At 42.1% G+C, this 25,370-nt stretch overlaps 2 protein-coding genes across 6 annotated transcripts in view; both read right to left on the minus strand.

The window, feature by feature from the left end:
• The window catches only part of ADGRG7 (adhesion G protein-coupled receptor G7), a 26,648-nt gene extending 20,340 nt beyond the window's left edge, over positions 1-6,308 (minus strand). Inside the window, exon 1 of the mRNA XM_042866830.1 lies at positions 6,226-6,308. The gene's annotated coding sequence lies outside the window, so the exon portion shown is untranslated. The remainder of the gene's footprint in view (positions 1-6,225) is intronic.
• Positions 2,712-21,886, minus strand: TMEM45A (transmembrane protein 45A). 5 transcript variants are annotated; one of them, XM_042866859.1, is made up of 7 exons: positions 21,809-21,846; positions 18,812-18,902; positions 11,717-11,926; positions 10,119-10,331; positions 9,457-9,641; positions 7,199-7,344; positions 2,712-6,483 (listed from the first exon to the last, which is right to left on the minus strand). In XM_042866859.1, exons 3-7 carry the CDS (start codon positions 11,904-11,906, stop codon positions 6,390-6,392), a joined length of 828 nt encoding a protein of 275 aa, XP_042722793.1. In that variant the 5' UTR covers positions 11,907-11,926; positions 18,812-18,902; positions 21,809-21,846; the 3' UTR covers positions 2,712-6,389. The 5 variants fall into 5 exon arrangements, with proteins under 5 accessions (XP_042722793.1, XP_042722797.1, XP_042722792.1 ...); XM_042866863.1 differs by lacking the exon at positions 18,812-18,902 and having other exon boundaries at positions 10,119-10,205; positions 21,809-21,886; XM_042866858.1 differs by lacking the exon at positions 18,812-18,902 and having other exon boundaries at positions 21,809-21,886.
• Between the last annotated feature and the right edge of the window lie 3,484 nt (positions 21,887-25,370).

Below are 25,370 nucleotides of genomic sequence, written 5' to 3' on the forward strand. Positions count from 1 at the left end.
TCTACTCTCCAGTCTGACCAACCCCAGTTCTCTCAACCTGTCCTTGTAGGAGATGTATTCCATCCCTTGGATCATTTATGTAGCCCTCCTCAGGATGCGTTTCAACAGGTCTACGTCTCCCCTGTACTGAGAACTACACAACTGTATGCAGCACTCCAGGTGAATAGAGGGGCATGTGGGTAGTAACCTCTCACTTCCCTCCATCTGAAATGGAGGTGTCATCTACCTTATTCTTGGAGGGATTCCAGGTGCAAACCATGGTGTCCCTGGGGGAGAGCCTCACTGCATCATCTCTGTGCATCTCCTCCATTAAATTTGGCCAGTGAGCAGGCACTGAAGCAACAGGGAATAGATATGCGCGTCTTTGGGCTCACAAGATATATGTCTCATTCAGATAGAATGAGGAAGGGAAAGAAAACACTGGAAAAACATACACAAAAAATGTGAAGAAGAAAATTTACAACTCAAGAACTGCTAAAATCAAAACTCTCTTCATGCTATCATGTCTCCTACTGACAAATTTAAAAGTAGGACATTAATGTCACTGTCAAAAAGAACAGGCAAGCAGAGCTATTTCAAAGAAATGATTCAGAATAAAGACTGACATTTTTTCATTGGTAACCGGTGAATGAGTCCTTGGTACACAAGCAGGAACAGTGCCCTTCTTTTATATGGTGTTCTTCCTCAGCAGCTTTTAGGAAGGGGGCTTGTTAGGCTTCTTTACTTGCAGAAGCACTTTCATCCCAAGTTTAGAAACAGGTCTCAAAAAATGGACTTGTGTAGAGCTAGTGAGAGCAAGGCAGACGTAAATAGACAGGACATTCTGGGGGGAAACCGAGCCACAGAATAGTCCAACATGGATTTAAGCTATATTCAGTATAGACCCAACTGTGAGGATTGTTATTAAAAGCATACTCAGCTCCCACATCTAGTGTCCTTTGCTCTTAGAAGTGCTTCTGTGTGATAGCAAGGGCCTTGTGTACTCACAGAGATAGCAAAGCAGGAAAGAAATAAAAACTAAATTCCATGTTTACTAATGCCGCCCTTACTTTTCAGTGAAAATGTCATCCCTCCTTCATTCCTTTACATATGTGGCATCACTGTATGTCTTCGAGTGAGATGTTGGTCTCTACCGTGATTCCAGAATTTTGGCCTACAGTCTCAGGTTGCAAATGAAGATAGTTTGTCAGGTGGGAAGTGGCAGAAGAACTATAGGCTGAAAGAACTGGGAGCTTCTAACTTCACCAGAGCTCTTTATATAAGCCTTAATAATCAAACAATAATGGCATATGGAAACAGATGGCAAAATTTAAACAAAAATACATCCTAGAGGATAGTACATTTTATTTATGAAAATAGTAAACTTCTGTTATATGACCAAACTGAAAGAAAACCTTAATACTTGCAAGTTTGTATGTGACACAGCTGTGGGAAGACAGAACTATTCTTGAGTGACTAGATGTGTTTCTTCTGCTTCTCTCCATTTCCTTTGAGACTTAATTGAAGCCAGATGTTTCTTATTGCCTTTCTATTTTTTGTTTTCAAGCCCAAATAAAGTGCAGTGCCAGCAGTAAACACCGTCTTTGACATTTGTTCATGTGTCAACTACATCTGGTTGAATCACAGCTACAGACAAGTAAAACTCCAGCAAAGCAGTGCAGAATTCTAGGATTCTAGGATTTCACTCATGCTGTCATTCAATTGTGGAGAAGGAACTCAGCATCATTACTTTTGGGGTTGCCATACAGGTGCCATAAAAACCCAGAGTATATCTGGGAACCTCAATCCACCTAAACAGCACTGGAAGCAGACTGGAACACCACGTGCCATAAATGCAGCTTCCCCTCTGCTTTAGTCCTCAAGCTAGAGGAGATTTCTAGCTGCTCAACTGCTAACCAGTTGCATGAATCTTCTTTAGAAATGCAGCCTGTTGTCCTTTTCTTCTTCCTCCCTTTCAGAGATGCAACAATTTGCAGACATGACCATCTCATTTCATGCCCTTGCAGTGATGTTGACCCCTTGGCTAACATCCCTTTCAGAATATCTTATTAAAATGCAGTAGCCCTTATACAAGAACTTTTTTTTCTACATAAAGCTCCAAACCATGATGTTGTATTTGTAATTATGCTTTTTCAACTATTTTTTAAAATGTGTTTTTATTCTAAGAAGTGTATGTAGCGTCTTGTAGAAATCCATAAACTGCAACAATTTCACATCAAGTTGCTAGAAATTGCTATTCTGAAAGTCATTTGAAGACTAGTTATGCCCTGTTTGACAAATATTAGGATTTTTCCACATATTTTGAGCAAGTACATATTTGACCTAGAACAGATTTTAGAGGCAAATGCGCAGCAGCTTTCCAGTTATCCTCCTCCCTTTTAATGGATGTGCAGTCCGTGGGAGTACTTGATATTCAGTCTTTATTCCACTATTGCACTTACTAAGGGACTTTTTGGATAAATAACTATTCTGTTTTCTTCCATTAACTTCCGTAGCCCTAACCCAACTGCCATAGACCAGCAAAGCTGAACTGCATAGGGATACTACATTAAAGTACCAGATTTACCAAAGCTTTCTGTTACCTCGATATTTAGGATAAAATCCCCTGCACTGCCAAATTTATTCTAGGTGGGCTGTCAGAGTAACATGTCTATCTATCCCATCCTGCCCCATAATGATTATGGTTTTCCCCAGGAAACATAACAGACATCTTAGATGAATAAACTGATTTTATTTAAATAAAATTACAGGCATATCTTGTCTATTATACACTACCATACAGTTTTTAAAAGACACCAATATTTAACAATAATTTAAATTCTCTTGAGAGCAGCTACCTTTTCTGAGTGGTATTTGCAAACTTGTCAGAGTTCCCTCCCTCATTCAATTCCAGCAAAATCAGACACTAGTGAAATGCCAACAGTTGTACCCTTTCCACCATACAGGCACCCTCCTGTTCTCGGACATCTGTTTTGAATAACACTTGAAAAGACTGAGTCAGATGCTCTGTGTAATGAAAACCCACCCTTGAAATGCTTGTTTCTGTCCTTTGTGGTACATTATGCACAGAATCCCACCATAACACTCTATATATTAAATGCAAATCCAAGAAACTGCTCTTTCTTTAAGACTTCAGGACCTGTTTTATTTGCATTTCTTCAAGTCCGGTAATACAATGCCACCTTCTCTTATACAAAGAGAGGTTTTGGAAGCAGTACATCCTGTAGTTCTTGGTAATAGACTTTACTCACTTCCACTTTAGGCTTCTTTTAGAGGCACCTTTGCGAAGCAAAGCAGCACCACAACCAGCTGGTGTGTCTGGTGGTCTCTGATCATTTACATGGAATTCAGCACAGGGGAACATGAGGAGATGCAGGAGATACCTCAGCAGGCTGAGTTCTGCTAAGGATCTCTCGAAAGAAAACAAGCAGACAGACAAACACTGTTGAAATAACATCCGGACATGAACAGGGACAAAGCTGAACTCATGAGGCTGAGGTGGTCCCAAGAGGAAAAGTGGCAGCTGGTGGCTCTCCTGGCCATTAAGTCCGAGTACTGGCACTTTCTGCTTCTGAAAAATCAGGATTTTGCTAAACAGCTGCCATATTCACAGCTCGCTCAGGTGACTGAATCCCATGAGGACCTGTCACTTTGTCAACAGATTCTGGCTCACTGAGATAGATTTTTGTAACATTTCCCAGGTTCTCTTCCATAAGTAACCATCTTCTCCATTTCCCAGCGCTTCAGAAGCTTTACACCCCAGCCATGTAGTGCAATGAGCGAGTACTAAGTTACAGCTGGGTGCAGTGATATGCTTCATTTGCCCTAGGTAGCCCCAATGCTATTAGCAGTCAAGCTCCTCAGCAAACTGAAGGATCCTTCCCCTTATGCCCGCAGAAAATTTGATTTTAATGAAACTGCAGTAATGAAACTCAAGTCTTAGATTTTCAAAGGGAATTAAATATCCATCCCGTAAGAGTTTACAGTAAAACTGTTGCAAAAGTGAGAGCTACAAAAATGATACCTAGTCTACAATGATGTCCTGAGACACACTTTGTTAAAGTCTGCCAAAATCTCCAAGGCACTTCAGAGAAAGATAGTGGAGAGGAGCAATCAATAAGAAAAACAGTAATATTAGGACTATGTATTTGAAGTTTCCTAGTTTACATCTGTAAACAGAGAAAAGTCAGGGAGCCAGCTAGTTTTACATCCTGATGTAGATTCATATAGATAATCTGACACTACTTTTAAGTGTCATGACACTTGGTAAAGAAAGATCTCAAATAACTCAGAAAAGGACCAACTGAACTCTTCTAAAAAGACATATCAAAACTCAGCCATGTCAGCACACTTTTTTTTCGTGCTTACGATTTCACTTTAGTTTAGAGATATAGCACCTTAATATTTGTACAGTATTAACCGGGCTTGTCACCAAAAATAAAGCACCAAAGAAACTTGCACTGCTTCTGTCTATGAGGAGAGAAGTTCTTTCTCCTTCAAAATAAATGGCCCTGTTTATTTTAGAAAGGCACTGGTAAGCCTGATGTTCTAAAATTCAGCACTAACAGCACATGCAGCCAACAAAAATTCTCTTTGGAAGAGAGGAGACAAAAGGGAAAATCTTATAAATGAAGTAAAATAGCTTTAGAAAAAGCATTTAGTGCTATTTTTTTTCTGAGCCCTGAGATCCCCTTGAGCTAAAAACTATGGTTTTGCTCATCTTTTCAAGCAACCAGCTTACCACAATTAGTAATTTTATGTTACTCATTCTTCTGGTGAAACTGGAAACTGGAGGGGCCAGACCCTACAACTCTCTCTTCCAGAGCCCAGTGTTACATTCTCTCAGGAGAATATGGAAATAGCAGAATAACAGAACAAACACTTCTGCAGCACCAAACCCAGTATTATTTGAACAGAACTACTGCATCAGCAACTAGAAAATAGTATTTTTAGGTGGAATGTTCTAAATGCTAGAAGCTATTTTCCAGAATAACCGCCTCACCACAGCTAACCATGCATCATCGCCCATGACCATCAGGACATCTCCTGTCATCAAGCCCCTGGAAAACTGAGCATATGCTGCCCTGCTGCTGAAGCCCGGTTTTTTAAGATATCAAGAGAGTAAGAGCCAGGCTGCAGGAGTTAGCCCCACGGGGGCAGTGTGCTGACACACTCACTCTTCTGCTGCCTTCTGCCACGTATCAGTTATTTTGCTATTGCAACTGTTGAGGTTGGAGCACATCCCAAGTGAGACTGAGTGCTGGAGAGGGCACCCCAGGCCTGGCTGCAGCTTTTCCAGTGGGAAAAATAAACACAATTAAACAAAACAAAACAAAACAAAACAAAAAAAAGGAATTTTTTTTATTATTATACAGAGAGCAATAGCACATGGCCAGCTGGGCACAGAACAACTCTGAAGGAAACCTCTGCCCTCTCACTGATCACTGTTTTGCATTGTACCGATTGCTCAGCGTTTGTGGGAAGAGGTGCAAACCCATCTCATCCACCTCACAGTTCAGTATCACCTAGTCCAGATCCAGGCACTGGGTACAGATGTATATCTGCCCCCAAGCTTTGTTGAAATTGCACCAAATCCCACCTAAGGGAAGGAAATAGACTGGGGAAACGAACTGCTTTTTTGGCCAGGGGCTGATGCAGGACGACTTTACTGGAAAAGAAGCTGCTCTGTGTGCTGGGGAGAAGCAGGGTCAATGCACTGCCTTTCAAAGCCAAATGATAGCAAAGAGGCAAGACTATCTAGGCAAAGGAGGGAACTGTGGTGGTTTTCATTTACTGTACACCCCTCTGGTCCTCCTACAGAAGTTTAGGAGTGAACACACAGCACACTGTTCAAGGAAATGCTGAAGGGCTTTGCTGTGAGTAGTTCTTTCCACTTAACATAAAGCCACAAGCAAAGATGTGAATTTGTTATAAAAGACAGCTGCAAGGCTGTGATTTTGTATGTTGTTCTACTCTCTTCCAGGTCTGCAGATTTGTTTATGCACTATGCTGTTTGCAGTTCAACAAACGCACTTATTTGGACACCCTAATTGTGGAAACAAAACCATTCGTTCAGCAGCAGATGGAAAACATTTTGCTTAGCTTTTAATGAGTCTAACACACAGACTTGGTAATGCCACCTCACTCAAGTCTGAGCATGTCTAATATTAGTCTATTTTTCACTGAGGCATGTGATAAGCAAGGTAATAGTGGAACCAAGCTTACCCTCCACAAATGAAGATCTAACTTGTCGACGTAGACAATTCTTAGGTGATGATATTTCCATTGCAAGCTGTACTGAAGAGCAAATAAGACGGTAAACAGGTCAAGAAATGAGGTATCAGTTAGCCTAATGGTAGAGCGGACAAACTAGTTGAGCCATATTCATACTAAATTTCATCTTCTGACTCCTGATCTCGTTCAGATGTTTTCAGTAATCCCATTTCCATGGACTGAGACTGCTTAATCTTTGACCGGACTGCCCTGGAGAAAAAAAAAAAGAAAGGCTTGTCATAAATATTAGGAATCAGACAGTGACTCAAAGACTAGCATGGCTGCTTTTAGAAGGTAAAAAACTATTCAATGCTTGCATCAAATCAGGGAGTTCAGATGATTGTTTTATTAAAACCTGTAACAGGCCACTGCTGAAGACACCATGAAGAGGATCAGGATCATTTTTACAGCAAAGTTCACATAGCAGTCAGAATTCTGTCATGATTAGCATTGGGATGCAAGGAAAAGGGCTATCTTTAGAAATTAGAGGATGAAACTGGCTAGTGAAAAAAAATCAGGTCTGGTCAAAGGAAAGTACTAGCAGTGAAACCTGACCAATCATCTTCAAGTCATCAAGCCAGTTGTTAAATCCACTTGGAATTGGTAAAGACAAGCACTGAAAGAGAGAAAAAGGTTTCCCCAGTTTCTAACTCACTGCAAGTTATACAGTTACAAATGTGGAAGACCATCAATGCTAGAAGCATTATTCTATCCAAACTGTATTTGATGAACATTTTTCTCCTTTCTACTGAAGTAACTAGTCACATTTTCCTCACTGGTTATCTATAGCTAATTTCATTTTACTTTCCAAGACAATTAATTACTTTGTGGAAACTGTTTAATTTGCTGGTAAAGTCTTCCAAAAATAAAGCTCCTGTTAAACAAACAGGTCTCCATAGTTTTAGACAGTTTTCAGTTAACTTACCAGCTGACAATTGTGTAGTTCACTGCAAGTATAAGAATAGCAAAAGCATAATGCCAGCAGTAGCACATGGTCAGGAACATCATATTGGTATGATCCATTTGGTTCCACTCTGGGCTCCCATTTGGAGGATAAAGAACAAAGCCAATCTGCAATAAAATAAAAGATATTTGGCAGACGTCGTGATGTGTATGCTATGCTGTATCACATACTATGCTACCCAGCACACAGCAGACGTTTCATTTGCTCATAGTGCTGATTATTAGAAACAGATTTGCAGTCATACTCAGATGGGATGGATAATTTCACAAAGCTTTGTGCAGAAATGCCTTTGAAGACACAGAGCCAGTTTCAGATTCCCTCTGCTCTTGCTCAGAGAGTGATCAAGTGGTCCAACAAGGCTCAGCACAACCAGAACCACTTATAGTAAGGACAGGGGATAATTCTCAGCGACATGTTTTACAAACTACAAACTCATCACCGTGCAGAAAACCCACCCAGCCACTTGCATGTATTCTCAACAGTGTTCAGGAATGTGTTAAACAATTCAGAAGATGAATAATAAATCAATAAATAAAAGCAAGCCCTACATCTGCTTCCATCTGGGAGAAACATCAGGTTTTGAAATAAAGTAAAAATGCAGCTTCCTCACCCAAGGCTACAAACCTGTGAGAAATATATAGCTGATTTGCTTAGCCAGAGCTGGGGAAGACCAAATTCGTATCATTCCAAAAACTAGAAAATTAGTAACCCCATGGCTGGTGAGGGGTCAGACCTTACCAGCACCACTCCTCTGTACTATATGACCCTCTTCAAAGCTCAACCAGTTAGTTGAAGATTTGGGAGCTGGGAAAAGGGGGGAAAGGAAGAAGGAGGGGAGGAGAGCATTTTGCATTTACATGCTGAGAATTCAATGAATGAAGGTGTTGATGCATAAAGAAAGCTCCTTTACCTTCTACAGATCTGTCATGCTGCAGCCAGTATGTGGTTTTTAGTCACACATACGGTTGAAGTCTAATGTGGGTGTGAAAAAAAAAAATGCACTTAAATCTTGTATTTTTAGTTCTTCAGCTTTTACTTTGAAACAGAAAACACCCTGTCTCTGGAGTTAAAATAAGAACTTGTTTTAAAGTTCAACTAGATAGACAACAAAGAATAAAAGAGTGCAACTAATTCCACTTTTGTAAAGCTTCTTAAATCAGTGAGGAAATGTACAAAAAAAAAAAGAAAATAAAACACTGAGGGCCGCAGCTCTTGAGTTCACTTATAGAAAAATACTACCGTTTAGGAGGTCTGTCTTCCTGCCAAAGCAAGTATTTAAATGTTTGATTTGGTGCTGAGTGTCCAGTTCTCCTAAGGAACAGCAAACGTTTTTATTCATCGTGTCTGGCCAGCACATAAAAAAGAGAAGGCTGTCTAGACATGCCGGAAAGAAAAATCACTGTAGTGACCTCAGTTCTCCACTATAAGACCAAACTCATGGAGTCACCAGCACTCCTACTGCTCTGTTATAAGTTTGCAACAATTTATGAGATTCCCTCTAACAGCAAAGGGATGCTGTGAAATATTCATTAATCCAACAGAATCCCCACATAAGCCAACGGATGGCAGCTACATTCTGAAGAGTCGTTGCTGGACAAGTCCAAAACGTACAGGCTTAAACTGTTACTTCCCCTGCTCACGTGCTGGAACATGGAGAAGTTATAAACTGTATAGTATTTGATTAATGGGAATTGGGAGTTTAAATACCTTTTGAATGTAGGTTACCACTGTTGAAATGTTTTTAGAATGTAGAAAGAGGCAACCTGCCTCAGCGCATGAAAAATCATTTGCGCCTTCATTCTTCTTCATGGCAGGGCAATGGAGCTGCTTGCCTCCCCTTTACTATTCTCCCCTGGGCACTGACCACCTGTTCCCACAGCAGCAAACATTGCAGGGCTGTAAAATAGCTGCCATTTGGCTTGCAGATTTGGATAGGATGTTACAGAGATCAGAGGGGACGTTTAATGACGTTTAGCAAGGGAAAGCTCAACAAAACCACCTTATTTTTTGTATTGATTCAAATAAAAGACAGCAGGAGTAAAAGGGCCTATTGTCTGTAAAATGCCTCTTTAAAGGGACATTAATGGTTTGCTGTTTTCCATGAGTCCTTTGAGGTTTGTATTTAAAAGGCATATTACATCAGCTTTCAAACACCTGCAAAGGGGTAGATGACTAATGTTGGTGAAGGAAGACATTCCCAAGGCAAAGCAGTGACCCACCTGCCAGAACCAGCTGCCTTGTAATATGCATAGGCTTGTACGGAGCATCTCGAGTACAATACTGCCACGGAAGAAAACTTCCAGAAATATGCAAATAGCACCTCCAAAGATAGCATACAGCAATAACTGATGAACGTGAATATCCAGCATGGCTCTCCCATGAAGGTGGTAGCAAAAAAGAAAACCTGGAATAAATTAAGCGAGTAGTTTAAGAAGTGTAACAAGAGGGATATCTTGTGCTCACAGAAAGTAAAAATTGAGTATGTCTGTATTGTAGTTCCAGTGTGTGACTGCTGTGCAGGTAGAAGCACACATGCTGGCAGCATGCTCTCTCTGTACATACACTGAAGCATATGCCTGAGCTACTGTGCACTTAACTAAAATATTCTCACAGCACTCATATTACTATCTCAGCAGCTTAGGAAAGCAGAGGTGAACCTGTGTGTTGCAGGACCATGCTCTTGGACTACAGTGTGGACAAATCCGTATCGGTTTAAGGAAAGCCAGGAATGCTTGGGTGTTTTTTTTTTGAAGGTTTCAGGGTGTCTAATGCTCATCTCTCACAGATCTCATTCTCTAAGGCTGATTGGAGAATCCCAGTCAAAGGGCTGATAGCTGAGTGCCAATTTCACAGGCACCTCTGCAGGGAGAAGTAAACTCACCTTCAATAAAAACTGCTAAGGAAAGCATCATCCTGTCCATGGCTACTGGCAGTGCATTAGTCCCATGAGCCACAATATCAACCAAGCCTGAAACACCGTAAAAGAGATACATGGTGGCATGCTGCCAGTTCATCAAGTGATCCCAGTGCTTTTCCTCGTAATTATACAACTTCAGGTGAGGTCCGTCAGGAACAAACTGCTCAGCCACCATTCCTGCACATGAAATGAGAAACACTGCTATTTGTCCCAGTGCTTAAGATAGAGACTAATGAGAAGGCTTTTTATAAACAGAGGAGGCACTAATATACACTAATGCAGCAGCAAAATATCAGACATCTGGGTCCAGTTTCCTGAAGTCTGCTCCATGCAATTGCTGTGTTTTCCTTCCTTCTTCCCAGTTCACTCATTCCCAGTAAAGTTTCTAAGCTGTTGTGCAAATTCAAATGGAGGCACAGAGGCCTCAAAGATGTTAATATTCTATACTATATATAGATATATATAATATAAATTTTCAAGAAAAAAGGCAGTGGGTGGAAGAGAGGCAAAATAAATTTATTTGCTGAGGGAAAGACCACAGAGGAGCTCAAGCATATATTAAACATCAGACAATCCAAAAAGGAGAAAGCCACAGGAAGCCAGCCTTTAGCTCCACTCCTGATGGGACTATTTGCATCCTGCAGTTCCCAGTAGTGAAAATGGACATGGCCATTATGTGCTTTTTCTTCTTCTTTTTATTTTAAAACAATTGTTATTGAATACATTTTTCAGCTGTCTTTCCCAGTGTTTAAAACATGAGTTTAACACATGCTGAAGTTCTCAAAAGAAAGACTTCCCGCTTCAGTCCCTGCAATATGTAGGATGGCAGAGTTCAAACTCTTAGTTCAAAGGAGATCTTTATGATAAAGCCATAAAAGGAAAATCCTTCCGCTCTGCAGTGCTACTAAAGGTCCCATGAGGACATATACAGAGTTAGTATTTGTATTGCTACTCCATCATTTTCCTTGCTTTGGCCTCTTGTTATCTTGCTAACTGAACAGTGCTCCAGAAAAGGGAAAGGAGCTTTAGGATACTTTATATCATCAATTAAGTCTTAAATTAAATATATCAATCAATTAAGAGCCAAGAAATCTTACAGAAGCTCTGGAAGTGTGCTATAGATGGAAACCACGTCATAGTCATAATGATGTAATTATTAATGGATGCTTCACTAACTATTTAACACATAATATTCAAAGGACAAGGGGAATTAAGTAAAACACCAATTCTGACCCAAATGTCTATCAGAAGATTCCAAAGAGCGCCTCACTTTTTTTTTTTTTACTGAGCAGAACAGTATGTATCAATCTGCTCCCCCTTTTCAGAATGGCATCCTCTCCTGAACCCAAGACAAAAAATGGATCAAGAAACCCGTTCATGATGCTATCCTTCCTGCACCACTAATTAAAAGCAAAACAAAACAATAAGCCAACAACAAACAAACAAAACAGAACAAAATACATTTTGATAGAAAACAAGCTTTGGAAAACAAAAACAAAAACCTGTTAAAAAAAAACAGCCTTTTGCATTTTTATTTTCTTTGGCAACTCTGTCCATCTTACCAATCAGGGCAAAGACAGCCTTGATGATGCCCTCAACAAATTCCAGGCGCTGAAATCCTGCCCTGGAGCCCAGGTAGCAAGCGCTCTTGTTCTTTCGACAGACATACTTCAGGGGGTACTTCACTGACCACCACAGGCCAAAAAGAAGGAAAAAGCTTCCAGGGAGTGCATGGCCTTTGAAATTGCCCATGGTTTTCTACTGTGCAATACCTGAGGGTAAAAAAAAAGAAAGAAGCAGACTGATTATTGGAATAGTAGGAGAATTCTGTGGGTTGTCATTTTAACTGATCTCTCTGCTTCCATCAGAAGAGTGTAACTGAAATAAGCACTCACACTATTCAAAAACGGATTTGGGTGCTTGTCTCCCCTGGCTGTTCAAGACATGCAGCCAGTCTCCTAAGTTTCACAGCTTTGCAGATCAGGACTAAGTGACCCAGCTGCAAAGGTTCTGACCTGAAATGCAAAGCTGGCAGCTGACAAGTTAAGACAAAAAGCAGTTATCATGTACAGTGGCACGCTGTTGGTCTCACACTAGCAGAACACATGCTCCTTCACCTTCAGAGCATTGTTTCTCTGCTCCACAAATCAAGACAATGCATGACAGAGGGGAAAATGTACTGCGTACAGATCTCATGGGTAACCACTCAGTAATACATTATTGTGTAGTTCAACCCAGATGCCTCGTGAGGATTTACAAACATCAAGTGGTGAATGATAGGTAAATTATGTACCTCAGCTAGCCACATTTGCCCCATCAAGTACACTGAGTTGAGTGATAAGGTATGCTTCATTAGCGTCACACAGATGCTTAGTGGCAGCAATATTAAGAGGATCTAGTAATTGGGGTCATCATCCCAACTTCCAGGAGAGTTAAAGTGGATCCAGTAGCTTCTTCATGAAAATTACAGCTCTAAGATCAGACTGCATTTTTTCTTTAAGCTTCTATAAGCCAGATTACAAATTACATCGTGACTCAAAGGCACACAAAATCTCTGCATAGACAACATGTAATCAAGTATAACCACTCAAAGAGAATTAGCAAAATGTGCTTTCTTTTATTATTGTTGCTTACTTAAAAATCTCACTACCACACTACGCCAGAGCCATCCGGCCATCAATAGAATACAGAGGATCCTTTTTTTCTTTTCAGTAAGTATTTCCTATGGTCAGTTCTGTGTAAGAAGTTTTAAACTGTGGCTTGTGGGCCACAGAGTACTTGCAGATGGTTCACGTAGTGCTGCCTAGTCACGTAGTGTGAGCCCACTCCTATTTCTGGAAGACAAATTCCACTTAAAGCGTTATTTTTCTATTTATTATTTTTAGGAAGGGGAAACTTTTCCACATACACAGGTCCTACTGTTGCCAAGACTACTATGTGGCTGCAGGAGGAGAGGTGACCTATACAGCCACAAAGGAGAAGGGAAAAAAACAAGAGTATTTCACTCTCTTCTCATTGAGAAGAAAAGTAACAGTGATGGAAACATCCACAAAACGCTGAGTTGAGCTCTAAGCCCCCCAATGCTCAGTACATCACTGATACAAACCAGCCTGCTGGGTTTTTACCTGCATGTTTTATTGGGATGTCTGCAGGCAACAGCCCTGTTGCTCTGTTTGGATCTTCTAAAACCAGCTGACCCAAATGGCATTGATGTCTTTTCAAGATATGTCAGTTTTTTTCCTTCTTTGAATTAATATAAGAGGAGAGGCGAATGAAACATCCTTTCCCCCACCCTGTGTCTGTACTTAATGAACACCATTCATTAAAAAGGTTTTTTCATTAGATATTTTATTATTCATCACAGGTGCATAGCATTCCAAATGGAAAGATGTATTTTGCGCCACTCATCAAAGCGAGACACTGCATTACAAAGCTAAATGAAATCTATGGAAATCCAACCTCTGGAAGATCACAGCTGCACTAAGTTCAAAGAAATAACCGTGCATTAGTGCAATTTGTAGTGCATAGTATATGAAACATCAAAGGTAAGTCTCAGTCAGTAGACTGAGTTCATAAATAACCTAAGTCATTTAGAGCTCTAATACTCCAAGGTTTGTCTGCCATAAATGTGGGTTATCCATCAAGATATTCTGTTCAAAACTATTCAAAACAAGGAAAGGAAGAAAATAAGGAAAGGAAAAAGGGGACAAGAATGATGCGTGCAGCAGCTACTTCATATCCAATGAAAATAAAACAGAACCAGAAAAAGAATGACTACTGTAAGCAATACAATTGATTATTACTAGTTTAGGGGAGTGAAATCTCCAGTCTGAGTTCACTCAGAGATACAGGGACTTGTTTGCATATTTTATCCAGAAAGACATACATCAGTTCTGCCAGCTGCACGCTGTGGGCTTTGTATAATACCAAGGGCACTGTGAGGACTCACAGAACCTGGCAGGATGAGAAGCGTACAGCCATGGCAAGCTGCTGCCTTCCCTGTTGTGAGGACCAGAGGGAATTCAGCAAGCCCCGTTGCAGCCCATCCCAGTAATCAGTCTGAGGGTTTATTTTCACAGAGTCTTATCCAATAAGCTAGCAAATAAACCACAGAAGAGCTGATGTTGTGAGGCATGCACGTCCCACAGCTTCTTCCATCCTCAGTGGTGCCAGGGCCAAAATTGCTGGCATAGCCCGTTCTTCCTAAGTGCTACAGACACACTCTCATCTGCCAACTCTTCCCTGGAGCTCAACACCTGCCAGGGATGCAAGCAGGGGGATGCCAAGGCTGCCCTTCTCCTGGACTGCATCAAAGGAGAGTTGGCCAGCAGGGAGAGGGAGGGGATCGTCTCTGCCCTTGTGAGGCCCCATCTGCAGTACCGTGCCCAGGCCTGGGGCCCCCAGCACAAGAAAGACGTGGAACTCTTGGAGCGGGTCCAGAGGAGGGCCACAAATATGATCAAAGGGCTGGAGCACCTCTCCTATGAGGAAAGGCTGAGGGAATTGGGCTTGCTCAGCTTGGAAGAGATAAGGCTCTGGGGAGACTTCACTGTAGCCTGCCAGTACTTGAAGGGTGCTTATTACAAGCAGGAGGAGACAACTCTTTATTGAGTCTAATAGGGATTAGGATAAGGGAGAATGGCTTTAAACTTAAAGAAAGGAAATTCAGGTTAGATGTTAGGAATAAATTCTTTACTCAGAGGGTGGTGAAGCACTGGCACAGGCTGCCCAGAGAGGCTGTGGATAGCCCATCTTTGGAGGCATTCAAGGCTGGGTTGGTTGGGGCCTCGGTCAGCCTGAGCTGGTGGGTGGCAGCCCTGCCCACAGCACGGGGTTGGAGCTTGATGATTTTTAAGATTCCCTCCATTTTATGGTTCTGTGAGTCTCACCCAGGACCCAGTGCTCCTGTGGTGCCAGGAGAAGAGGAGGAAAAGATGGATGGCAATGGTACAGCTGTCCAGGTAGTTTCCAAATTCCAAACACTAGACAATGTTTCTGCAGCTGACTGGAATAAGGAATGAGAATAATTTACAGCTGCTTGTAACTGCAAGACACATTTTTTTCCCCACACGTGAGCTCAAAGTATCATTTTTCTTGCAGTAATCACAGAAAGTTTTGCACGATTTAAGCCTTTCCAGAAATCACATACTGGGTGGTATTGCAAAAGTATTTTTACACTCAAACTTTGCCAAGCAAACACAGGTTGTTGATGGCAGCCCACAGATTCCGCTTCTAACTATAAATGCTTTGTGTACCCTGGGTGTTCATTCCCCAGCTCAGGCTGCACCTTTTTCCTTGGGGTCAGAAGGGAATGTGGGGATCAAGAGGGAAGGGGGGAATGAGCAACCAAGCACGCAAGAAATGGCATGCATTTTTCTGGGTATTGAAAGCTGCCTTTCTAGCCTCAAAATTATCTCACTTATGCTAGTAGAAAAATAAAAGAAAGGTGAAAAACAGACCTAAAAAAAAAAAAAAAAAAAAAAAAGATTCAAACATCCCCTGACTTTTTTGAGAGGAAAGCTTCATAACTTTTACAGATTTCACTCAAGATCTCTTGAGGATGCAGTGTGGGGACTGAGCATAACTTGGAAACTGTATGGAAAAGTAAGCAAAACCACTTGGCTACTGCTGCTCAGTCACTTTCTATACTAGAAGTAGACAGATATGCTTTTCTTCCCTTCTCCATTTAAAAATCCAGAGCCTGGGGCAGGATAGTCTGCACAGGACCAGGCTGCACGCACCCACTCAGTAAGAACCAGCAGCATGCACACAGTTCCCTGCCTGCACATTCTTCTGTCACATCAGCATGCCCTGTAATTTCCTGTGTTTATCAGGCCCTGGAGGATGTTGAAGAGGACAGTCAACCAGAAACAATCTTTTCCCCCAAATGACAGGAGTTATGAGGCCACAAACTCACTCTTCTGCAATGCTGCAGAACTGTGCGATAACAGAAGTTAAAACAGAATATGAAATGTTAGCAAAGTTACTGCAGTGGTAAAAATAAAGTGTTTTTTTTTCCCCACAGATTAGGAAACAGAGTGTGGCATTTAAATTATTTGAAATGGTGTTTATTCATCCACAGTGCCCATGGTAATCAACCATTATGTCAGTAAAAATAATGCACACTGATAGGAGGAAGAAATAACACGTTGCTAGATACTTCCTAGTCAATGCATAAATCCCGATCCCACAGCTTCTAGTGAAAACTGAAATCCACCACATTCTAATGCATCTGACGTGAGCAAAACCCCAGACAAATTTACTTGAAAGCAAAGATGCATTCACAATGCAAGTGCCTTTTATCCTGCAGCCGTTAAACTGCAAACATTATAAAGGGTCATGCTGATCTGGAATTATCTGTAATTATTATGTTTGCCGTATACAATACTGATTTCATGTCAAGACTAAAAGCGTTTCAGCAGCTACAACCCCAGGTTCCCAGATGGGATTGCTATCTCAAAATTAAACTTATGCTAAGTATTGTATATATGAAAGCAGCACTTGAGACTTTTTGAAGTGCTCAAAAAAACAACCCTTCAGCCTTGATAGATGTGGTTAAAGGAGTCAGAAGATAAAGAATTTTAGGTCAAAAAAAGTGTTAAGAGTAGGTATCTTTGAAATCCACAAGAGAATTCACACCTTTCTTGAATTTTCAGGCCCAGAAGGTAGGGATGAAAAAACAAAAGTCCCAAAGCTTCAGTGATCAGAAGTCCATATACTGACCTTAGAGTGGAGGAACTCCAAGCTAGCATCCCTCACAGGGCTGGGCTGAGCCCACAATCCAAACTACTTTGTGTTTTTAGTAACTCCTGTTTGACAGCAGCTCCTCCTTCCACAACACTTGTCCCTCTCAGCCTGAGTGCTCTACGCTGTGTTCTTTCGCTTCTCGTGACCCTCCATTTTTTGGCTTTCTTTTCCTTCCTCTGCATGTCTGTTGACTCTGTTTCTGCTCCCATATTCAAGCAGTTCATCTCAGGGGTTACCCGGGGACAGTAAACATGCCGTAACTATCTTACCATTGGCTCTCCACATCACAGCATTACTTCTCTGGGGATATGAAACTTTTAGAATCCAAGACTGCCAATTTGATCACACATAGTCCATTATTTCCTAGCACTGCTTGCAGTTAAGTGTAAAACAGCATGAGTAGATACTTCCCTGCTTTCTCTTCCCTCATCTCTGCTCCAATACACAGTTCCTCCTAAAGGATCAGACTCAAACCATGCTAAAGACATTGCTCCTGGATCCCCTGAATAAAAGACTTTTGCAGAGTGTAACTCATGGGTGTCTCACATATTGGCTTGCCTGGGCTGCAAACAAAATATGTATGTTGCTCTGAAAGTAATGCTTCCTATTTATTTCCATAAAAACTACAACAGATATAAAGAGGAAAATAACACTATTAGATAGAGAACATTCTCAACAACAAAACATTATTTTTTAACATAGCCACCACCATTAGCTATACATTTTTGCCATCACTGAACAAGAACCTGCATGATGTGCTCATAAAAATCACCAGTGGAGATCCACTGTCACCAGTGCTACAGCACACCACCCACCATCTCACTTTGCTCACATCCACAGTTTGGTCTTCATCAGCATTCACAGCAAGAGTCAATGAATGTCAGTGGGGGCCATTTTTTTTCCACACGGAGGAATTTAATGATGCACCTTTGCTTCGTATGTACTCTCGTGTCAGATGTCACTCTGTCAGACTGCTCCTTTGCTGCCATCTGTCACACAGCAACAAAATGTAAGGGAATATCTGTGGGAAAGTTCAACCTCTACTGCCATACCACCAACATCCACCTCTGATGTGGGCCAACATCATAAAATAGGAGGCTCACAAATCTACATATTGCCAAAAGCGATAACATGGATAAGGTGCGACTGAAGCGAGGAATATCTTTCTTTAGGTAAGAGAGTGCTTATGAAAGTCCAGTAGAGAGATACGATCAAACTTTTGAGTTGAATGTCTGATTCCATTTGAAAATGTGCAGATAGTATAATTATGTTGACTAAAATGGAATTGCAAATATACCAAAAAATTGATGGTTTTTTCAGCACTCTTGAAACCTATTCTTAAATCCCTGTACGACAACAGAAGGCACGTCTGCATATTATTTGCTGTTCATAGGGATGTGTTCAGCACTGCACTGTGCCCCATATTTCAGTTTCAGCCCAGACAGTGCTGCTCACACAGTGCTGTATAGTTGCTGTGAGTGATGGGTGTGTGTCCAAAGCTGGGATGGGCAGTGGGGCAGAGCCACTGCCATGGTGGTGTGGCGTGGAGCAGCTGGAAGGCAGGATGGGCCAGGCCATGGGCTGCTGGTTGGACATGCCTGCTATAACTCCTGGCTCTGCGTAGTTCCAGGTGTGTTTACCTACATCCTCGCTGCTTCCTGCTAGACATGCTAGAAAAATATCAGGAGATTAAATGTTTGTTGGATCAGCTGGAGATTTAGAGCTGAAAGCCCAGCTCTGGAGAGGAAATGTAACAAAACAAGATTTGGTTTATATTAGCATCTTTTCTATGGAACTGCTCTTACAGTACCTTAACAATAGAAAAAGGATTCAGCAGAACGGTGTAAGAAGACAGCAAAACAGTCAAGGCTTCCAGATCAAGATAAATATTTGTAATCCATGCTAGTTACCATCTGGACTGTGAAGAATCCTGTCTTTGATGCTTACATAACACTTCACAAATTGCTAGAAGTTGCTGTGATGATTTACGTTTCCAAATACCTATTGAAGAAGAATCCATATTATTAAAAAAAAAAGGATATTGAGAAAATTTAGGGCTTGAGCGGTCCAGGAAGGTATTTTCCACCTGAAAGTATGCCAGGTCTGAAAGAAAAGAAAGTGAGGAATTCTTTGGAGAAGAACAGATTTTCAGGTATCAAAGACAGGGCTTAGTATGATTTATTACCCTTTTGCTGCAGGGATTGTTCCCTTATGGTAGTGAGCAGTTACTGGTGGCAAAGGCATTAAGGTAGCACTTCATTTTGTAGTACTAGTTGCTAGGGTGACCAAGGGCTTTGAATGAAAAACTGGAATGAGAATATTACTAAGAAGACTATTTTAAAGAATCACCAAACATGGTAAGCAGAAGTGTCATGTACTGTGAATGCTGGTAGGCTTTCATCTGAAGGATAGGGTCAAGCTGACAAAAATGGGATGGAGCTGACATTAATACATGCAAGAGTACTAATAAGTTATGGATGATGGCACAGGTGGGACTCAGTTTTCATACCAAAACCCCACAGCCCAGCTCAGCCAGGCTCTGCAATGCTCAGCATGGCTCCAGACTGGGCACCAAGCAGGTGGCCCCCAAAAGCCAAGCTCCTCCTGTACCCTATGAGGGAGGAGACTGGAGCACAGTGGCGTGTGTGTTCTATGTGCTGGCTTCTCATGGAAATTGCTGATTCCTGTGAGACACAGCCTCTTTTTCCTGCATGCTTCTGAAAGTATTCCGTTACGCGATTCCTCACCTCCAGCCATCCTGCCTGTCTGTGGTGTATATTCAGGGGCTTCAGCAGGGAAAGGCAAACAAAGTGATTTCAAATATGTGTTTAAATCTCATGGATTCGGACTCTGTAACCAATGATATCTGAGAGCATGGGCTTGCAGAGTTATGATACAAAGAAAAAAAAAGATAAAAAGCTTCCTTGTGAGTAATTCCCATAAAGCCAAGCAAGGGAGTGGAAGGTGGGATTTGCATCAAGAGCTTTGCCTTTGCAGACTTGCCTTTGTAACTGGAAGTTTTCTCTGTAAGCCATGAAGAGATGTACTGCTTGTCACAAGGGCAACCAAATAGACTCTACCCACTACTACAAATGCCTCTACCCACTACTGCTTGGGAAAAACAGGCTTTCAATAGCAGAAACGTGGATGCAAAAGAAAAACACTAATGAATGAGTACTGGCAAGGTAGTCAATAACATTGGTAATATCTGTCCTAGTTATCCCAGCTGGAAAAATTAAAACACCTCACAGAAACAGGTACAGGTTCTCATTACAGGATGACCTTCATTCACTGGATGGGAATCAGCCAGAGCTAATGCAACATCATCAGGGAATGTAATGAGTCCTTCATAATGCAAAGGTACAGCAGCAACAGCCCCCGCTGTCTCTCAGCTGGCAGTGGAGGTGGCACAAGCAGGGACACTGATGCTGAGCAGGAGTTGTGGGCTCCCAACAGTCCTGCAACTCATCTAAAACGACTAGCATTACAGATGCTACACTCTGCATCTTAGAAATGGCTCAAGTGTACAGTCACATGAAGAGGTTTTAAGAATTTTGCTCGTAGAGCACTGAAACATTAGAGCAGGTCCTAATTCAGGCATCACTGGATGAGAAGGCACTTAGGGCAACTTCTTGTCATCCAAGGCACAAAGCAGTCCCAGCACGCAAAGTCTGGCTCATGCTGAACAGTAAGAAAGGAATGTGACAGTGCCGTGCTACTCACTTCAGAAACAGATTTTTAAAAAAGCAGTGTTATTTACAATCCCTGGTTTTAGGAGCTTGCCTGACTCTCACTAAATTAGAGAAGATCAAAGTGACCACTGCTGCCCACCACAGCAGTGCGTGAATGCATCCAGTTGCACCTCAGAAGTGGAGCATGAGCCAGCTGACAAGAGTTCTAGCACCAAGAGCTGATCCACGTTGCCCAGAGAAGCTGTGGTGCCCCATCCCTGGAGGCAATCACGGCCAGGCTGGATGGGGCTTTGGGCAGCTGAGCTGGTGGGGGTCAACCCTCCTGCCCATTGCAGTGGGATTGGAAGCGGGTGCGCTTTGAGGTCCCTTCCAACCCAACTATCCTGTGATTCTATGATTTCTGTCTTAAGCCTGAAAAGCACAAGTCTTAATTTTGTGCCGCCACGCTGGCTGTCTGCAGCACCGTAAGATGGTATTTCCAGGCAGATTCACTGTGCGAGAGCAAACAGAGAACGGCTCAACCAAACACTGGCATAATTATTCACACTGCTCCTCGAGATTCATCTGGCTTCTCTGCTCCTGCGGATACTTCTACCCATGCTCTCCACAACTGAGAGAAATCTGTTTGATTTACCCATGTTTGTAAAGAGAAAGATACAGGAAACGTCCACATAAACAACACTGAAAAGTTGCAAAAAAATTTTGAGCCAACTTTGGAATAGTAACAGCAGTCAGTGATGAGTTTTCATATCAGATAGATGCTGAATACACTCCTTTTGCAAATGACAAAGTACTTATGGTGATGTATGGAATCGCACATGCTGCAACTCTAAGAGGACAAAAATAGCACTAAAAGGCAAAGCAAACAAAGTTACACACACTAGAAAAATCACACAAGTCTGAGCTATATACGTGCATAGTAATCCTCAAAGAACCCGTTCGAAATAGGAAAAAAAAGCGTACTTTTTCATGTAGTTCTACGTTCAGTTCCTGAGCTCTAACATCTCCAAAAGCCATTTCTCAGAAGGACAACGCAACGCTGGATACCCAGTCAGCCTTAAGCGCTGTTGGGCGAGCCGAACGCGATCCATCGCCGTAAAACCGAAACGAAACGCAGCAGAGGCAGAGCTTGGAAAAGTTTTCCCGAGCTTTGCTCCGTTTCGAAAAGGAACCGAGAGGCTGCGAGAACCGAAGCGCGGAGCACCGCTCCCTTACCTGCGCCGCCGGCTCCCGCGTTGCCCCTCGGCGCCGAAGCTACCGGCCCGGGCTGCCCCGCGGGAGGGCGCCCTGCAGCTGCCCCGGGAGCCGGCGGCCGCGGGGGGCGGGCGGGCTCCTCCCCACAGTCCTCGCCCAACGCCGGGGGCTTCGAGGGAAGAGGGAAGGGGCGGCCCCGGGAGCTGCGGGCGTGGTTGGCGAGCCCGCGCACAGCAAGGGGGTTGAAACTAGATGATCGTTGTGGTCCTTTTCAACCCGGGCCGTTCTATGTTTCTGTGATTCTGTGATCAAGGTTTTCTCCGCGAAAATAGTCACTCGTCGCTGTAGCTCCTGTAATTACACAGGAATGTATGGCAGAGCCCTGAATCCAAAAAAAGAGTGTCCAAAAATACTGACAGGGTGATGCCACAACTTGTTTACAAACGTCTTGCCATCACAAATGGTGTTCTTGACGATGCTGAATCAATCACATCATTCTGATGCACCTCTTGCACTGCCAGCTCAATCCTCAAAACTTACAATCAGAAAAATCCTCCTTCGAGACGTTTGCCAGGAGGCTGTGACAAACATGTATTTGGGCTCTAATCAGCCTTCCTGATCATTCCCACCACAGCACCAAGCTCCTGTGTTGGCAATCTCTATGGCACCTGGAATGGCCAAGCAGAATGTTCCCTCCAAACTGTTAGCTGTATCTGGGACTAAGCACTGAGGCTGTGGCAAGTCCCCTAAATTTCTGCCACGCACCATGTGAAAGCTTTTTGCCTAAAGGAAATAATGGGTGAAATTAACTCCATGTAAAGATTAAAGCAGATTAAGAATGCATTCTTGTTTGAATCATAGAATCATAGAATGGCTTGGGTTAGAAGGGACCTCAAAGATCATTTAGGTCCAACCCCCCCTGATTTGCACTTCATCTTCTCAACCAGCTCTACCCTGTTTGTCTCTTCAGTATCTAGTTACACTTTCATTCTCAGATAAATAGTACTACAGCAAATACCCTTCAGCATCTGGCAAGCAGATGTCTTTGCAAGTTGGGTGATGTCACCCGTACAGAGAAAGAGCCAATGAATATTTTCCAGGAGGACCACCTCTCTCCAAACAAAGCTCAAGAACTCATCTTCTGTGACTGCTGCTGCTCCTCCTTTCTGGTATGAGCAACTTTTGCAATTTGTTTTTTTCATTTTTTTATTTTTGACAGCAGAATGCATCTCGCATAATGGCATTAATTCCTACCTAATGGATACTCTTCTTTTGCAAAAGAGTTTCCAGTTGGACTGAACTGAATCAGCAAATGAAACTCAAAATCTCATAATCGCAATTATCTCTTTACCCTAGGTTTGATGTGTTTGTCTCAGCAGTGGAGAAAAATCACTTCCTGGGATTCCTCATTTCCATCCATTATTTAAATGACATGAAAGTGATTCTAAGTAACAATTAGTATCTCCAGTGTCAAAAACTCCAATTACAAAACTCTAAGTGGAAGGAAGTCCTGCAGGGATTCTACATATCTATAAGGATGACTGCAATGTGCATTAAGGTAATCACAGAGAAGTAAGTGTGCAGTACTGTTAGTGACTACAGGAACAACAGAGCATTTGTCAGAGTTTTTTTAGAAAAGACCAACCAACAAGAAATCAAGGATTAGGATGCTGTTCCAAATGCATGATGCACAACTGTGCCCTCCTCTAGCTGAAGGAATAAGAGCATCTACTCATCTCTGAAAGGGTTATGTCCCAGATGTTTATTGGTAAAATGAGACAAGAATATTTGCCTTGCTCATAGTAGATTCTGAGAACCAATACTAGGTCAATTTCCTTAAGGAAAACTTGAATATGTAAAAATGGAATAAAATAAGTGAAAAAGACTAGTTTGGTTCATAGTCTGTTTTCCTGTCTGTTCAGGATTGCTTTCCACAATAAATTTATAAAAGACAATCTAGATTATCAATAGATTCAGTTTACTACCTTGTAACTAATAAGCTATTTATTCCATTCTATTTTTCTTCCTCTCAATATGTTCATAAGCAAATGAACACTGCCTTTACATGCTCAACACTGTATTGAAAGTTAGGCCTGTTCTAGGAGAGATGACCACTCACTGCTTGAATAACGTGGTTTTGATGCAATTAACACAGCTTATGCTCTCTGGTAAAATGACCGCGTAACTATAGAATCACAGAATCAGAGAATGGCCTGTGTTGAAAAGGACCACAATGATCACATAGTTTCAACCCCCCTGCTATGTGCAGGGTCACCAACCAGCAGACCAGGCTGCCCAGAGCCACATCCAGCCTGGCCTTGAATGCCTCCAGGGATGGGGCATCCACAGCCTCCTTGGGCAACCTGTTCAGTGCGTCACCACCTCTGTGTGGAAAACTTCCTCCTAATATCTAACCTAAACCTTCCCTGTCTCAGTTTAAAATCATTCCCCCTTGTTCTATCACTAGACACACTCTTAAACAGTCATACCCCCTCTTGTTTATGTGCTCCCTTCAAATATTGGAAGGCCTCAATGAGGTCTCCACGGAGCTCAATTCCCTTGACCTTTCTTCATAGGAGAGGTATCATGTGTCCTCTCCAACATGATAAATCCTATTAAATTGGCAAGAAGAAGATTTCAAATAAAGGCAGATAAAAACTATGGCTTTTAAAATGGAAAAGCAAAATTGTTTGACCAATTCAACCCAGGTGCATTCTGTATGTCTGCCCATCTGAGAAACTCATTATTTCTATATGCCCTTCTATCCTCCTGTTTTTGACTGGAAAATTCCTTCATAATTGGGATCCCTCTTTTCTTGCTAGTCAAAGGGAAAAGCATCCATAAAAAATATTAAGAAACATACTTCAAATAAATATCCATTAGCCTTAAGTCCCTAAAATGCTTGGCAGAGTAGACTTTCTTGTGGCTTGTTGGTTGGTTAGTTGCTGCTGATACTGAGCACTGCACCTGAAGCAAGTCATAAAACGTTTCTTCAAGACTAAGTGCTATGGTATGAATTTGCAATTAGTGCCTGAATAACTTTTCAGAGAAGTTACCTAAAGAAAGCACTGCAAGTTGAAATGTCTGTGGCTTTGAGACCCACAGGTCTGTTACATTGCTCTTGGTGCTGTGCCTGGTTTTTTTTGCTTCATCAGAGTTATTATCAGAGGTATCAGGCTCTTATATCCACCACAGCAAGAACTTTCCTCTGTACTTTGCCATTTCCTCACTGTCACACATTTGTGCCTCAGTCCAAATGCATTAAACAAAATTAGAGTTACACATGTTCTAGGATTATTTTCACACTGCAATTTGACCAAGAAGGCTCACAATAGCCCTTAAAGGCATCAGAACCAGTTTCAGCCTGGTCATTTGAGGCACACAGCTCCTTCAGCCACTGTCACCACAACCACAACTTTGTATTTCCATTTTCTGGGCAGCCTGGTCTAGTGGTTGGCAACCCAGTACGTAGCAGGGGGATTGAAACTAGATGATCATTGTGGTCCTTTTTAATGAAGGGCATTCTATGATTCTAGCCCTGCTCTCTGAGCTGGTTCCTTCAGGGCTCTAGTAGCTGCAGGCC

This window comes from Lagopus leucura, unplaced genomic scaffold, assembly GCF_019238085.1.
Source record: "Lagopus leucura isolate 7727_CA_CO unplaced genomic scaffold, USGS_WTPT01 Super-Scaffold_100001, whole genome shotgun sequence".
NCBI classification, from domain to species: domain Eukaryota; kingdom Metazoa; phylum Chordata; class Aves; order Galliformes; family Phasianidae; genus Lagopus; species Lagopus leucura.

Excerpts from the sequence above, each read along its gene's own strand:
- TMEM45A (XM_042866858.1), bottom strand. The coding sequence starts at position 11,906 with ATGGGCAATTTCAAAGGCCATGCACTCCCTGGAAGCTTTTTCCTTCTT. Across the intron at positions 10,332-11,716 it reads GGCTGTCTTTGCCCTGATTG|GAATGGTGGCTGAGCAGTTT; the intron begins GTAAGATGGACA and ends TTTCATGTGCAG. Across the intron at positions 6,484-7,198 it reads AACTACACAATTGTCAGCTG|GGCAGTCCGGTCAAAGATTA; the intron begins GTAAGTTAACTG and ends TTTTTTCTCCAG.